General features: G+C 27.2%; 1 protein-coding gene across 1 annotated transcript; it reads left to right on the forward strand.

The window, feature by feature from the left end:
* The first annotated feature begins 291 nt into the window (after positions 1-291).
* LOC117174540 (alpha-amylase) lies at positions 292-10,477 on the forward strand. Its single transcript, XM_033363743.1, has 4 exons — positions 292-743; positions 5,140-5,503; positions 9,795-10,283; positions 10,364-10,477. The coding sequence occupies exons 1-4, from the start codon at positions 292-294 to the stop codon at positions 10,373-10,375; spliced, it is 1,317 nt and encodes a 438-aa protein (XP_033219634.1). The 3' UTR covers positions 10,376-10,477.
* Positions 10,478-14,463: the final 3,986 nt, after the last annotated feature.

Raw genomic sequence — 14,463 nt, forward strand, 5'->3', positions numbered from 1 at the left:
ACATTTAATTCTTCGGAACTAGATAATCATTTTTAGTCACAATTTTTCGGCATTTCTTCAGAAACACTTCAGTTGAGGAGTGGACTTTTGTTTTTTCTTTAAATTCTGATTTTAATTTTACAGAATCTTTTCTTGCACAGCTGAAAAATTCTGATTTTGTTGGTTATCTAGTTTCTTTACTGCACCCTTTTAATTTCTCTCCTAATAGAAAAAATTATTTCAGAAAAACAAATTAAAGTTACCTTTTGAATTGAAATACTGAATGTTTTTGATCAACACTGCAGACATGGAATGTTTTTTTCTGACTTCCAGGTTTCACCGATTCAGGAGAACGTAATCGTTGGAAATAGACCCTGGTGGGAGCGTTATCAGCCGATTTCATACGGCTGGTCAACAAGGTCCGGTGACGAAAATTCATTTAGAGATATGCTTCACAGATGCAACAAAGCTGGTGTGCGAATTTACGTTGACGCAGTTTTAAATCACATGAGCGCAGATCAACCGACTGACCTTGGAACCGGAGGTTCAAGGGCTGACACCAAAGGTCTTCAATTTCCAGCCGTACCTTATGGCCCCGCAAATTTCCATCCTAAATGCTCCGTCAATAATTATGCAAACGCTAATAACGTTAGAAATTGTGAGCTTGTAGGTTTGCATGACCTTGATCAGTCACAGGAATATGTTAGGAACAAGATGGCAGATTTCATGAATGCTGCAATTGATGCTGGTGTTGGTGGATTCCGGTTAGTATAATTTTGTACATTATTTAATCAGTGAAGTAGGGAAGATTCGTCCTAAGTCGGCACAGTCAGAATTTTTCTCGAAAACAGATGGTAAACATGGTTAGATGGCGCTTTAATAAATTTGGTCAGGTACCGCGATCCTTTATCTACACTTCTATGTTGTTTACAACAGTTTCGAGTGATTTTTGCGGTCGCAAAATAGGACAAAGAGAAGTGGATTTTTGATTTTTTTTTTAATGATGGTCCTAAGTCGGCACCCCCTGAGTCGAAAAGCCAATGAGAAAATAGCATAAAATAAAAGGACACCTACAAGAGACAAGCAACATGCAGTCAAATCACAAATAACAATAAAAGAAACAGAAAAAAAGCTGCCGACTCAGGACCACATGTTTGGTGCCGACTCAGGACCACTAAGAATGTTTAAGACTTTTTATGCTATTACGAACACGTAAAAAATCCGAATAAAAAATCCACTTTATCAGGCAAAAGCACGAAAATGCAGAAAACAACACACTGAATCTATTTAACTTTACAAGAATGGAACAAAATGAAATTCCGTTTTCACGAAAAATGTATACCCCGCTCATGTTGTCCAGTTAAAATTGAAGTGACGATTGTCAGCGTAAATTACTTCAGTGTCTACCAACCTGTAATACGACAAAATATTTCATCCGACGCGTGCGCCATCTCTGAGAAACTTGAGGGTGCCGGCTTCACCAACAGTGTCGACTTAGGACGACTTACCCCTATGCAACTTTATATTTTCTTATCTAAAAAAATGGTGAAACGCACATTTTTGAATTGGGCATAGGATTTCATTGCGGTAATTGAATTTTGAAACAAATACTTTAATTTTCCACTTAAAGATTTCAATTTTTTTTAGGAAAAATGGAATAGTTAAACCTTCATGAAAAACATTAAATTACAATTAACAAAAAAATAGATTTTTAAGGAAATAGTTCATTTTTCAACATGAATTTTAAAATAAAATTATAACTATAACATTATTTACTATTAATTAAAAACTATAATTGAATTTTTAATGAAATCAAATTTTCGGTAGTTGAATTTTGAACTAAAAAATTGTAATTTTCAATCAAATATAAGAGTTTTCAACTTAAAAGATGAATCTTTAACTGCAATAGTTGAATTTTCAAACAAAAAAATTAATTTTTATTAAGAAAGAAAAAATATTACCTGAAACTTAAATAATTAAATTTTACGTTAAAAATTAATGTTTAATCAAAGATGAATTTTCAAGTAAAAGTTTGGATTTTCCAATTGGAATAAGTTCAATGATCAGTTATAAAAATTACTTTCTGCAAAAAAAAAGCTTTCAACAATAAAATAACTAGAAAAATTGTAATATTTTCGAGCAAAGTGATGAATTTTCTAACAAAATTGTCAATTTTCAATTGGAATAGTTAAGTTATAACCCCGAAAGATGAATTTTCAACCGAAATTATGAATTTGTAACTATAGAATCATTTAATTTTTGGCTAAAAGGATTAACTTTCAACCAAGCAGTTTATTTTCAACTAAAATCATAAATATTTAACGCGAATACTTGCGTTTTAAACGAAAAGAAGAATTTTCAATTAAAAAAGGAAAATTTTTATCTAAATTAGTGAATTTTGAACTAGAAAAGATTAATTTTCAACAAAAAATGAAATAGTTAAATTTTCAGTTAACTGCTTGAAGTACTTTCTTTGCCTCAAATTTAAAAGAGGGAACTCAAATTTTAACGAATTCCGATTAAGAAGAGGGATTTGTTTTCTAAATATTTTTTTTTTCTAATGCAAAAGTTTAAAAATGAGGAATTTTATCTCTAAACATTTATTTCTTAAAGACAAAATTTTTTCGACGACTGCATGTTTTCAGTACGTATAAAGGAAGCATGATTCACGGTAACAGTACGGGTAATTTATGTTAAGTTACCATAAATTTCCCCAAAATTCAATTGAAAGATTTTATAAATTTTCGGAAATTCATGGAAATTTTCGGTAATTTATGGTAATTTTCTAGGTAAATATGGTAAATGACCATAAAAAACTCAAGATTCATTTTTAAAAATTTGTGTACACTCCCGGAAATTTATGAAACTCTTGGTAATTTATGGTTATATTACATGTAATTTCTAGTAATATTATAGATAATTCATGGTAACTTACAGTTAAACATGGTTAATTACCATAAATTACCCACCATTTAATTTTAAACATTTTTATAAATTTTTGGGAGTTCATGAAATTTTTTGGTCATTTATAGCAGTATGACTAATAATTCATAGTAACTTGCCATAAATTCCCTAAGATTCAATATAAACATGTCTATACATTTCTGGAAATTTTCGGTCATTCATGGTAATTTTAAAGTTAAATATGTTAAATTACCATAAATTACCCAAAATTAAATTTTAAACATTTTGATAAATTTCCGGAAGTTTGTGATATTGTTTCGTAATTTATGTTAATATTACTAGTAATTCATGGTAACTTACCATAAATGGCCTAAAATTCAATTTAAACATGTCTATGAACTTCTAGCAATTAATGGAAATATTTGATCATTTATAGTAATTTTAAAGTAAAACATGGGAATGTATGGTAATATTATTGGTAATTTATGGTTATTTACTATAAATTGCGCAAAATTCAATAAAAAAATTCTATAAATTTTCGAAAATGTATAGAAATTTTCGGTAATTAATGGGAGTTTCACATGTAAATATGGTAAATTACGATAAATCACCTAAAATTTATTTTTTAATATTTTTATAAATTGGCGGAAGTTTATGAAATTTTTTGGAACTCATGGTAATTAATATTACTGGTAATTCATGGTAACTTACTATAAATTTCCCAAAATTCAATTGAAAAATTCTATAAATTTTCAGAAATTTACTGGAAATTTTTGGTAATTTATAGTAATTTTACAGGTGAATGTGGTATATTACCATAAATTACCTAAAATTCAATTTTAATCATTTTTAAAAATAACCAGAAATTTATGAAATTTGTTGGTTATCAATGATAATTTATGGTAACTTAACATAAAATTCCCTAAATTCAATTAAAAAGTGTCTTTGAATTTACTAAAATTTATGGCAATTTTTTGTGATTTATGGTAATTGTAAAGTTAAATATGGTAAATCACCATAAACTACCCGAAATTCAACTTTAAACATTTTTATACATTTCCGGAATTTCACGAAATTTTTTGGTAATATATGGTTGTATAGCAGGTGATTTATAGTAACTTTAGATAATTTACCCAAAATTTTATTTTAAAATTTCCAGAAATTTAAAGACATTTTTGGAAATTATACATAATATTATTTTAGGTAATACGTATATACTACCCAGGCGGAAAATTTATATACACTTTATATATAGTGTGAAGTATTATATATAATATTCATTTATTTTCTACATTTTTTACATTAAACAATTTAATATTATAAATAATACTTCACACTATATATAAACTATATATAATGTTTCCGCCTGTGTATACAATAAAAGAATTATATATTGAGCTTTTGATGGAAGAACATTTTACTCGTTTTTCAACAAGCAGAAATAAATTAGTTTTATCAAAACCCGTGCAGAAATTTCAGAGTGGCCCTAGATAGGGCCAGATCTGGCAAAATCTAGCTCCAGTCGGAAATCCCAATCAGGGTCAGACTCGAATTAAAATGTCTAATCCGATCAGGGCCAGGGTGGGGCAACCATAAGGAAAACCCGATCTGCTCCTGACCAGGACTCTTATAATTTTTATTTATAAAAATATTATTTTATTTTTAATTAAATGAAGCTTTCTTGATTTTTTTTATATTCTTCTAATATTAAAATTTTTTGTTTACAAATGCAATTTCGATAGTACAAACAATTTCAAAAACGACTTAAATAAATTAAGTCGATATTAGGAGTTGTTATTAGTTACAAAGCATTTCTATAATACCGTGTCAAATTAAAATAAATAAGTATTCTTTAAACTTTAGCAATTAAAACAATTTCATTTTGAATTTTGTTATTGAGAGAAATAAGACAATTAAGAAGTAATAATCAATTTTTAAAACTAAGTTTGTCGAAAGAAATAGAGAATGTTGCCAACAGGATTAATGGAAATATAAATGGAAATAAATGTAACTTCAGATTAGTGACTTAAAAATTAGTTAAATATTCGCTCATTAAGACAAAGGGTAATTTTAAATTCAAGTAAATTTAATTTTTAAACTAACACTTTTTCTACCGAGGTTAGCCCTAAGTGGCCATGATCAGGACCTTTGATCAGGGCCACATTGAGGAAGCCTGATCGGGGCCACGCTTGGAATTGAAATCAATTTGGGGAATTTCTATCGTTAAAATACAATAACAATTTTTTCTCTAAACAGCATTGATGCCGCAAAACACATGTGGCCAAAAGACCTCGAAGCAATCTATTCAAAACTGCACAATCTAAATACTGAACACGGATTTCCTGAAAATGCACGGCCGTTCATTTATCAAGAAGTAATTGGAGATCCAGGCGCTGTATCCACGAAAGAATACGATGGTATGGCAGTAGTAACGGAATTTAAATACGGAAACGAATTATCGAATGCTGTGAGAGGCAACAATCCTTTGAAATGGCTGGTTAATTGGGGAGAAAAATGGGGAATGTTACCATCAGATCATTCTTTGGTTTTTGTTGATAACCACGATACCCAACGCAGCGGTGGTCGAGTTTTGACTTACAAGGATTCAAAATTGTACAAGGTATTTTAAAATCTGTTAAATAGGCTGGACCCTTTGTGTTCTCCTAGCTTTGTTTAAAGGGTGATTGTCAACTTTGCCCCAGATACCTGCGCACCGTTCCCCCACTATCCGGCTTCCCCTCACTCAGCCGAAAGACTGTCGCCGAGCCTGGTGAGCGGAAATCCTTTGTACCTAATTAGGATTCAAATACTAAATATAATTTCTTTTTAAATTTCGAAATTAGCAATTTATAGGCATAATGTTCAAAATATGCGAATTGCAATATGATACTTGACTTAAAGATCATAAAAATAAAGAATAGATGTCCAAGTTTATGTGAAATTGTGAACTTGGGCAAATTCCAGAAGCTAAAATTTGGTTAGATTTGAAAACTTCTTAACTAACATCATGAATTTGGCTCATTTCTCAAGCAATCGTTTCCTTTTCTTATACCAAAAATGAATAGAAGACATTAAAATGACACATCAAATTTTTCACAGTATAGCTTTACCGCATATGAAACTATGATACATATTACTAAATTTGTATAAAGAACTGCAGCTGACCAGACTCAGTTGACAAGAATTGGCTGACCAGACTCGGCTGACCAGACTCGGCTCACCAGGCTCCGCACAGTTGGGCCAAATGAGGTGTACGTGGACAAATTAACCTTTAGCCCAAAATATTCGACTGATTAAAATTTTTTTTTAAATGACAGCTTATAAAATTTCTAACAAAGTTTTCGAGGCATATTTGAAAAAAGTTGCTTAATTGTTTTTTATTTAACAATGAAAATTCGTTATCAAAAGAATTTCGAAGATGCCATTTTGTGAAAATTTATTTAATTTATACATGTTTATTATTTTTATAATTATTTATGAAAATTAGTCGAAATTATGAACAATGTATGAAAAACTTTAATTTCGTTTATGTTTCTCCAAATAATATTGTGTTTCATAACAGAGAGACCTTGCTGAAAAATTGTAGTAGATTTCATTAAAGATAATGTGATGCTTCCATTAAAAATGGCTTCAGAGTGATTTGTTTATTTAATTTATTTAAAAATGATGAATTGATGACTAGCAGCAAAATATCACAATGAAGGTTCATTAGTTATACACATTTATTTCATTGTGTCAACAAAACTAAATTTATCTACTAAAACATGGCCAAATTATGTTTTTGTTTATTACTTTTTAAAATAACAATTACTAATTGTTTTGTATTGATAAAAAATAATTATAGAGAGCAGCTAGCAAGATATTAGGAATTTGTTTCTCTGAAAAAACAAAATCTATATGTTGGAAAATTGCAATAAAATTAATGTTGTTTATTTAATTTATTTAAACAAATATCGCTAATTGTCTGCAATTGAGAAACGCACAGATTCTTTAATAAATAATGCAACTGTTTGATTGAGAATTTATATATTTTGGTTGACGATTCAATATTATTTTGTTTCAAGTTTTGTATTTTTTAATGATTTCAATCGTTTTTTGATTTGCAATTAACATGTTTTTTGTTTAAGAATTTGAATATTGTTTTCGTTTGTTAAAAAATAATGTTAAATCAAAATTTTAATATTCCATTTTTGATTAATTGTATGTAATGTAGTTTTTTGAATAATCACTTTTTTTAGTAAAAAATAATGTTCTTGGTTAAAAATTCTTGTTTCTGCTTTAAATTGTCAACTATTGTGTTTCTAGTTAAAATTCAACTTCTTGGTAGAAAATCTCAGTCAGGAAGTGATAAATCAACTGAAACATTTTTTTATGACAATTTTGTTTGAAAAGTTGTCTTTTTCATTTAAAAGTTTAGTTCGAAAACTTCTGCCTTGAATAAAAATGCAATTTTTTAGTTGAAAATTTAACTTTTTCCCAGAAAATTTAATTTTTCTTTAAAATTCATATTTTTTCGTTAAAAGTCCATTGAAATCTTTTTGGATGAAAAATCAACTTTTTTGAAATTTTTTATTTTTTATATAAAAGTTTACCCACTATTGCAGAATTTTCATTGTTATTGAAAAAAAATGCAACTGTTTGTTTGTAAATTTAATAATCTTGTTAAGAATTCATACTTTTTGGTTAAAAATGCGACTATTCCGCAGGAAATTAACTAAATGTATAAAAATTTTATTTTGTTGTTGGAAAGGGAACTGAAATATTCTTTATAAGAAAATGTAACTATTTTTTCGAAGTTTCTTTCTTTTTAAATTCATCTGTTTTAAAAGAAATTGCATCTACTTTGGATAAAAATACAACTCTTAGGTTAAATATTACACTATTTTGATAAGAATTCATACTTTTTGGATGAAAATTCTAATGCTTTGGTTAAAAAATCCATTGTCTTGAATTGAAAATTCAATTTATTTCGTGAAACCTTATTTTTTGTTAATAGATTCATATTTTTATCTTGAAAAGTCATCTTGAATTTTCTTTGGATGAAAGTTCAATTATTTGAAAAGAGCAATTTTTAAATGAAAATTCATCTGTTTTAAGAGACATTTTTTTTTTGATAAAATTAAACTACTTTCTATAGAATGCTACAAATTTATTGAAAAGTCATCTGTGTTGTTTAAAAATTCGTCTTTTCAGATTTAAAATTAAATTTTTTCCGTAAAATCTTATTTCTTGTTTAAAAATTTATATTTTTATTATGAAAAGTTAAATGGAATCTTTTTAACAGAAAATCCAACTGTTTTTTTGTTGAAAATTTATTTTTATGATTAAAAAATTCATCTGTTTCAGTAGGAATTGAACTTTTTTTTAAAATGACTATAGCAACTATTGGATTAAAAATTCTTCTTCTTTGCTTAAATATTCAACTATTTTGTTTGAAAGATTTGTTTGAAACAGTTTGCTAAGAAATCACTTTTTCAAAGATTTATATTTTTACATGAAAATTGAACTAATTGGGTCAAAGTTAAACTGACATTGTTAAAAACGTATTTGTTTGATTTAAGGCTTATGCCTTTGGTTGGTAATTTAATTGTTTAGCGAAAAAGCATTTTTTTCGTTTAAAATTAATTTCTTAACTAAAATCATATTTTGGTTCTAAGGTTCAACAATTTAGATAAACTTGTTTTTCTTGCATGAAAGAAAAATCTTCATTTGTTTAAGTTCGTCTTGTTGGTTTTAAAATTCTTTTTTTTTTACGAATTTCATCATTTTTTATTGAAATACCAACTATGAAATTTTTTTATTGGGAATTTTTCTTTTTGGGTTGAAAATTAAACTATTATGTAAAAAAATTAATTATTTTGTTGAAAATTAAAGTTTTTTGTTAAAAACCCATCTTTCATAGAAAACGACATTTTTTGTTCAAAACAGATTATTCAATTTAAAAATTTTAAATGTGTATCTGAAAAACTGCTTCATTCCGTTTATAAAAGATTCTTTGTCATAAGTACTACAAGATTAAAATGCTGTTTTTTGAATATTAATGATGAAGAAAAATGAAAAATTATTCGAGGAAAAATTATGAAATTTTAAAAATGAAGTTCTCGGGCTCTGATTACCGGTTGTGAGCTTTTCCCATTAAGCTGCTAGAGAAATCAAAAGAAAAATACCTTTTCAGAAACAAACGCTGTATTATGCAAGGTGCTACGTATTAATACAAGTAGATTTTTCAAAAAAAATCTGTGAATAGAAATTCTTAACATCTTTTCAGACTGGATCGAAATATCAGTAAAAAATTTTAAATAATCACCCGACCGGTAATCGGAAGTTCTGTGGTTCGATTCCCAACGGAAAAAATGTAATTTTGAAAATTTTTAATTGATACTTCCATCTAGCCTGAAAAGACGTTAGGAATGTCTGTTATATGTAGGGGTAACTTAGATCGATAGTGGTCATTTCTATTTTCACGGTGTGTAAAAGTGGTTTCTATACTAATCGTCGTTACCTTCTTTAATGATCAAACTGATTCTTTAAAAAATGTACTTGTTACCTAACACCTTGCACAATGCTACATTTGTTTCTGAAAAATGATTCTTCTTTTGATCTCTCTAGTAGCTAAATGGAAAAATTACCCGATCAGCAATCAGAAGTTCTGTCGTTTCATTCCTGGCGGAGTGATAGAAAAAGATTTTCTTTCAGAAAAAAATTAATAAACAAAATTTTTCATTTGATATTTCCATCTAGTCTAAAAAGGCCTTAATAATTTCTGTCATTCATAGAGTTAACTTAGATTGATAGTGTTAATTTCTCTTTTCACGGTGGGTAAAAAAGATTTCTCTACCGATCAGTGCTGCCTTCTCTGCTGATAATACAGATTCCTTGAACATTTTTTAACATCAATATCAAATTTATAGGTGGCAATAGCTTTTATGCTGGCTCATCCATACGGTATTCCTCAAGTGATGAGTTCTTTCGACTTCACTAATTTTGATGTTGGACCACCAGCTGATGGTAATGGTAATATTGTGTCTCCTGGAATTAACTCTGATAACACTTGTAGCAATGGATGGGTCTGTGAACATCGCTGGAGACCCATTTACAACATGGTGAAGTTTCGTAATGCTGTCAATAAAACAAACATTGAATCTTGGTGGGACAATGGCAACTATCAAATTGGTTTTTGTCGTGGTAGTGCTGGTTTTATAGCTATTAATTTAGAAAACGGAGATCTTAACCAAAAACTTCATGTTTGCCTTCCATCTGGAACTTATTGTGATGTCATTTCCGGAGATTTGATTAATGGTAGCTGCAGTGGAAAAAAGGTTCATGTGGACCAAAATGGTGATGCTAATATTGAAATCAGACATGATGAGTTCGATGCTGTTCTCGCAATTTATAGAAATGTACGTATGAATAGTATTTATTGCTACTAACTATTCTTAATTAAAAATCATTGATTTTATATTTTTGCTTTGTTTTCCAGGTTAAAGAGTAACTCATGTGCAGGATTTGGATTGAATAGTTAATTTCGTTAGAAAAAATTACAGTCTTAAATACTTTTTATAAAAGTTTTCTGTATGATGCATAATTGTAATAATATATTTTATCTCGGAAATATATTGACACTAAAAAATAAATTGTTTTAAAATTTGTATGCTTTTTTAAGTTAAATTTTAATTTAGAGCTCCATCTTGTCTGTAAAGGCGATAAGAAATTCTGTTATTCTCTGATGATAATACAGATTCCTTACAAAATTTGTAATATTGGTAAATACCATTTTATCAATTTGATCCCAAAATTCATAGCTTCATCATGTCTGTAAAAACGTTAAGAAATTCTGTGACTCTCTGATAATAATACAGATTCCTTAACAAATTTTTAATATTGGTAAGTGCCCGTTAAATAATTTTATCCCAAAATTGGAATTTTATGAGTAGCAACTGTAAAGTGTGAGTTTTTTCACTACTAAGTACTGACCGTTTACACGAATATTAAAATATAAAAACTGGACATTCGAAGGAATTTTAAAAATTTGTTTTAAGGAAAAAATGATTTTAATGATTAAATTTTTATTCATAGCTCCATCTAGCCTGTAAAGATGATAAGAAATTCTATTATTATCTGATAATACAGATTCCGTAAGAAATGGCAATATTGGTAAATGCCCAATTTGATCCCGAAATTCATAGATCCATCTTGTGTGCAAAAACGTTAAGAAATTCTGTTATTCTCTGATGATAATACGGAGTCCTTGAAAAGTTTATAATATTACTAAATTCCAGTTGATCAATTTGATACCGAAATTCATAGCTCAATATTGTCTGTAAAAACGTTAAGAAATTCTGTTATTCTCTGATGATAATACAGATTTCTTGAAAAATTTTTAATATTGGTAAATGTCATTTAAACAATTTTATCCCAAAATTGGATTTTCATGAGTAGCAACTGTGAAGTGTCAGTTTTTTCACTACTTAGTACTGATCGTTTACACGAATCTTAAAATATAAACACTGCACATTCGAAGGAATTTTCAAAATTTGTTTTAAGGAAAGAAAATGGCTTTGACGATTAAATTTTAATTCATGGCCCCACCTGGTCTGTAAAGATAATAAGAAATTCTATTATTCTCTGATAATACAGATTCCGTAAAAAAATGGTAGTATTGGTGAATGCCAGTTGATCAATTTGGTCCCGAAATTCATAGATCCATCTTGTCTGCAAAAACATTAAGAAATTCTGTTATTCTCTGATGATAATACAGAGTCCTTGAAAAGTTTGTAATACTACAAGATTCCAGTTGATCAATTTGATACCGAAATTCATAGCTCCATATTGTCTGTAAAAACTTTAAGGAATTTTGTTATTCTCGGATGATAATACAGATTCCTTGAAAAATTTGTTATATTGGTAATTTTTGGTTGAGACTGAATCTTGCTTGCTTAAAATTTAACTATCTGGTTAAAAAATTGATTTTTTTTCAGAAATAAAATTTTAATGGAATATTCTCATTTTAGTTTCAAGATTTAACCATTTGGTTGAAAATGAAATTTTTTCTTTGAAACTTTGCACTTTTGCGTTAAGAATTTAACAATTTTGTTGACTTTTTTTTCTTTTTCGATTAAAAACCTTTTTTTATTTAAAAGTTCAACTGTTTTCTTGAAATTTCGTCTTTTTGGTTAGAGAAATTCATCACTTCTGATAGAAATTTCATCTTCGTCAAAAATTAAGTTGGTCGTGTGAAAATGAATCTCCTTTGAATAAACACTCAACTATCAGGCTAAAATATCCTTCGTTTGAAATTAATTTTATGTGGGTGAAAATTGAACAAGTTTTATGGGAAAAAAATTTCTGAAAATTAATTTTTTAACTGAACTATTCCATTTTTGTTATAATATTTAGCTTTTTGGTTAAAAAATTATCTGTTTGGTTAGAGATTGATTATTTGAGTTGAAAATTGAATTATTTCGTTTAAATTTCGACAAATTTAAATTGTCTTCCTTCTTGACTCAGAAATCGTTCTTTATTCCACTTTTCTTTGAAAAGTCATTTTTCTTGGTTTACAATTGAATTATTCTATTAAAAATTTATGTACATTGTAGAAAATTCGTCTGTTTAATAAAAAATTAATCTTCTTATTTGGAAATTTATCTTTTTCATTCAAAATTCAATTATTTGGTTGCAACTTTATAGTTTTTATTCGAAAATTCAATTATTTGTTGAAAATTTATATAATAAAAAAAAATCTTCCAGTTCTAAATCATTTAAATCTGGTCTTAGAAAGTTGTGAATCCAATGAAAAAGAGAGTTTTGAATAAGCCGAATCTCAGGAAACACTTTTAGACAGAAACATTTTTATTTAGTTTTATTATTTCGTAAAAAATGTAATTATTTTGATAAAAATTTAAGTTTTTGTTGGAAATCTGTCTTTTTAGTTTCAACATTCAACTATTAGGTTGACAATAAACTTTTTCCTTTTAAATTCGTATTTTTGAGTTAAAAATTCAACAATTTGGTGGACATTTTTTTCTCTCTCAATTAAAGACCTTTTTATTTGAAATTTCACTCTTTCCTTATAAAAATCGTGTTTTTGGTTAAAAAAACTCGTCTCTTCTGGCAGAAATTTTCTCTTATTTTGTTAAATATTTAATTATTCCGTTCAAAAAATTAATCTTCTTTGGTTAAGCACTCAACTGTTAGGCTCAAAATTCCTTTGCCTAAAATTGATTTTGTATGAGTGAAAATTGAACAAATTTTATGAAAAAAAATTTCATAAAGTTATGTTTTTTAATTGAAAATTGAACTATTCCATTTTAGTATAAAATTTATCTTCTTAGTTACAAGTTTATTTGTTTGGTTATTATTATTATTATTATTATTATTCAAGTCGAAAATTGAATTACTTCTCATAAATTCCAGAGATCTGAATTGGACTTCTTTGATTGGAAATTAAACATTTTTTTCTCGAAATATTAACTCTATTGCTTTCTTGTTGAAAATTAAAAATTTTTTTAGAGCAAATAAATTTTTTAAAACAAAAATGTAACTATTCCATTTTGTTGTTGAAAATTTGTCTGTTTGAGTTAAAAATTAATGTATTTTATTGAAAATTCCTGTTTTTTTGGTAAAAAAATCATCTCCATCGAAAATAAATCTTTTTTGGTTGAAGACGGATTGGTTACTTCATTGTTAAAAATCCATTTAGCATTAATTATATAAACAGAAAATTTGCGTTTTTTTTATTAAAATTAAATTCTTTTTAATTTAAAATTTAACCATTCAATTTTTGTTTGAAAATTCAATCAATTGACTGAAAATTCATGTATTTCTTTTAAATTGGTCTTTTTAATAAAAAATTATTCTTCTTAGTAGAAAACTCATCTTTTCGGTTGAAAATTGATCTATTTGGTGGCAAATTTATATTAACTATTACAAATTTCCGTTAAGAACTAAGTTCTATTCTTTTTTGTAAAAAATTAATTTTTTAACTGAAGATTTATCTATTAAGCTTTCTGTGAAACATTTATATTTCTTAATGTGAAATTATGGTTTTTTTTAATTCGTCTTTTGGATAGAAAAATGAATGTTCTTATTTGGAAATTTATCTTTTCTGTTAAAATTTGAACCATTTGGTTGCAAATTTAGTTTTTATTTGAAAGTTCAATTATTTCGTATAAATTTATGTATTTTGTTAAATATTCGTCGTTTTCTAAATAATTTGAATTTGTTTTTAGAAAGTTGTGAATTTATTGAAAAAGGGAGTGAGAACAAGTCGAACCTCAGGAAACATTTTTAGAATGAAAAACAATAATTTCTATGAAAAAAAAGATTTATAGCCATGAATAAATTTATATAGGACTGTCGATAAGAATTACAAATAGTTATGAAAATGGAAATCATGAAAAATGGAAAAAATTAATAAAATAATGCAATGGTGTAAATATATGGTGTACATAAAATAATTCAATGGTATGAATAAAAAAAATTGTACAATCTTAATCTAATATAATATTATATAAATATAATTTTATACATATTCGGGGTCTTCATTCGTTATTTTTCAACAAAGTACTGTTTTCAATTAAA

The sequence above is a fragment of the Belonocnema kinseyi genome, chromosome 6 (assembly GCF_010883055.1).
Source record: "Belonocnema kinseyi isolate 2016_QV_RU_SX_M_011 chromosome 6, B_treatae_v1, whole genome shotgun sequence".
Taxonomy (NCBI): Eukaryota; Metazoa; Arthropoda; class Insecta; order Hymenoptera; family Cynipidae; genus Belonocnema; species Belonocnema kinseyi.

What these genes read in the sequence shown, in the direction of transcription:
- LOC117174540 (XM_033363743.1), top strand. Translation starts at nt 292, where the DNA reads ATGTTTTTTTCTGACTTCCAGGTTTCACCGATTCAGGAGAACGTAATC. An exon ending in GCTGGTGTTGGTGGATTCCG is followed by an intron (nt 744 to 5,139) that starts GTTAGTATAATT and finishes TTCTCTAAACAG; the next exon opens with CATTGATGCCGCAAAACACA. An exon ending in AGGATTCAAAATTGTACAAG is followed by an intron (nt 5,504 to 9,794) that starts GTATTTTAAAAT and finishes TCAAATTTATAG; the next exon opens with GTGGCAATAGCTTTTATGCT.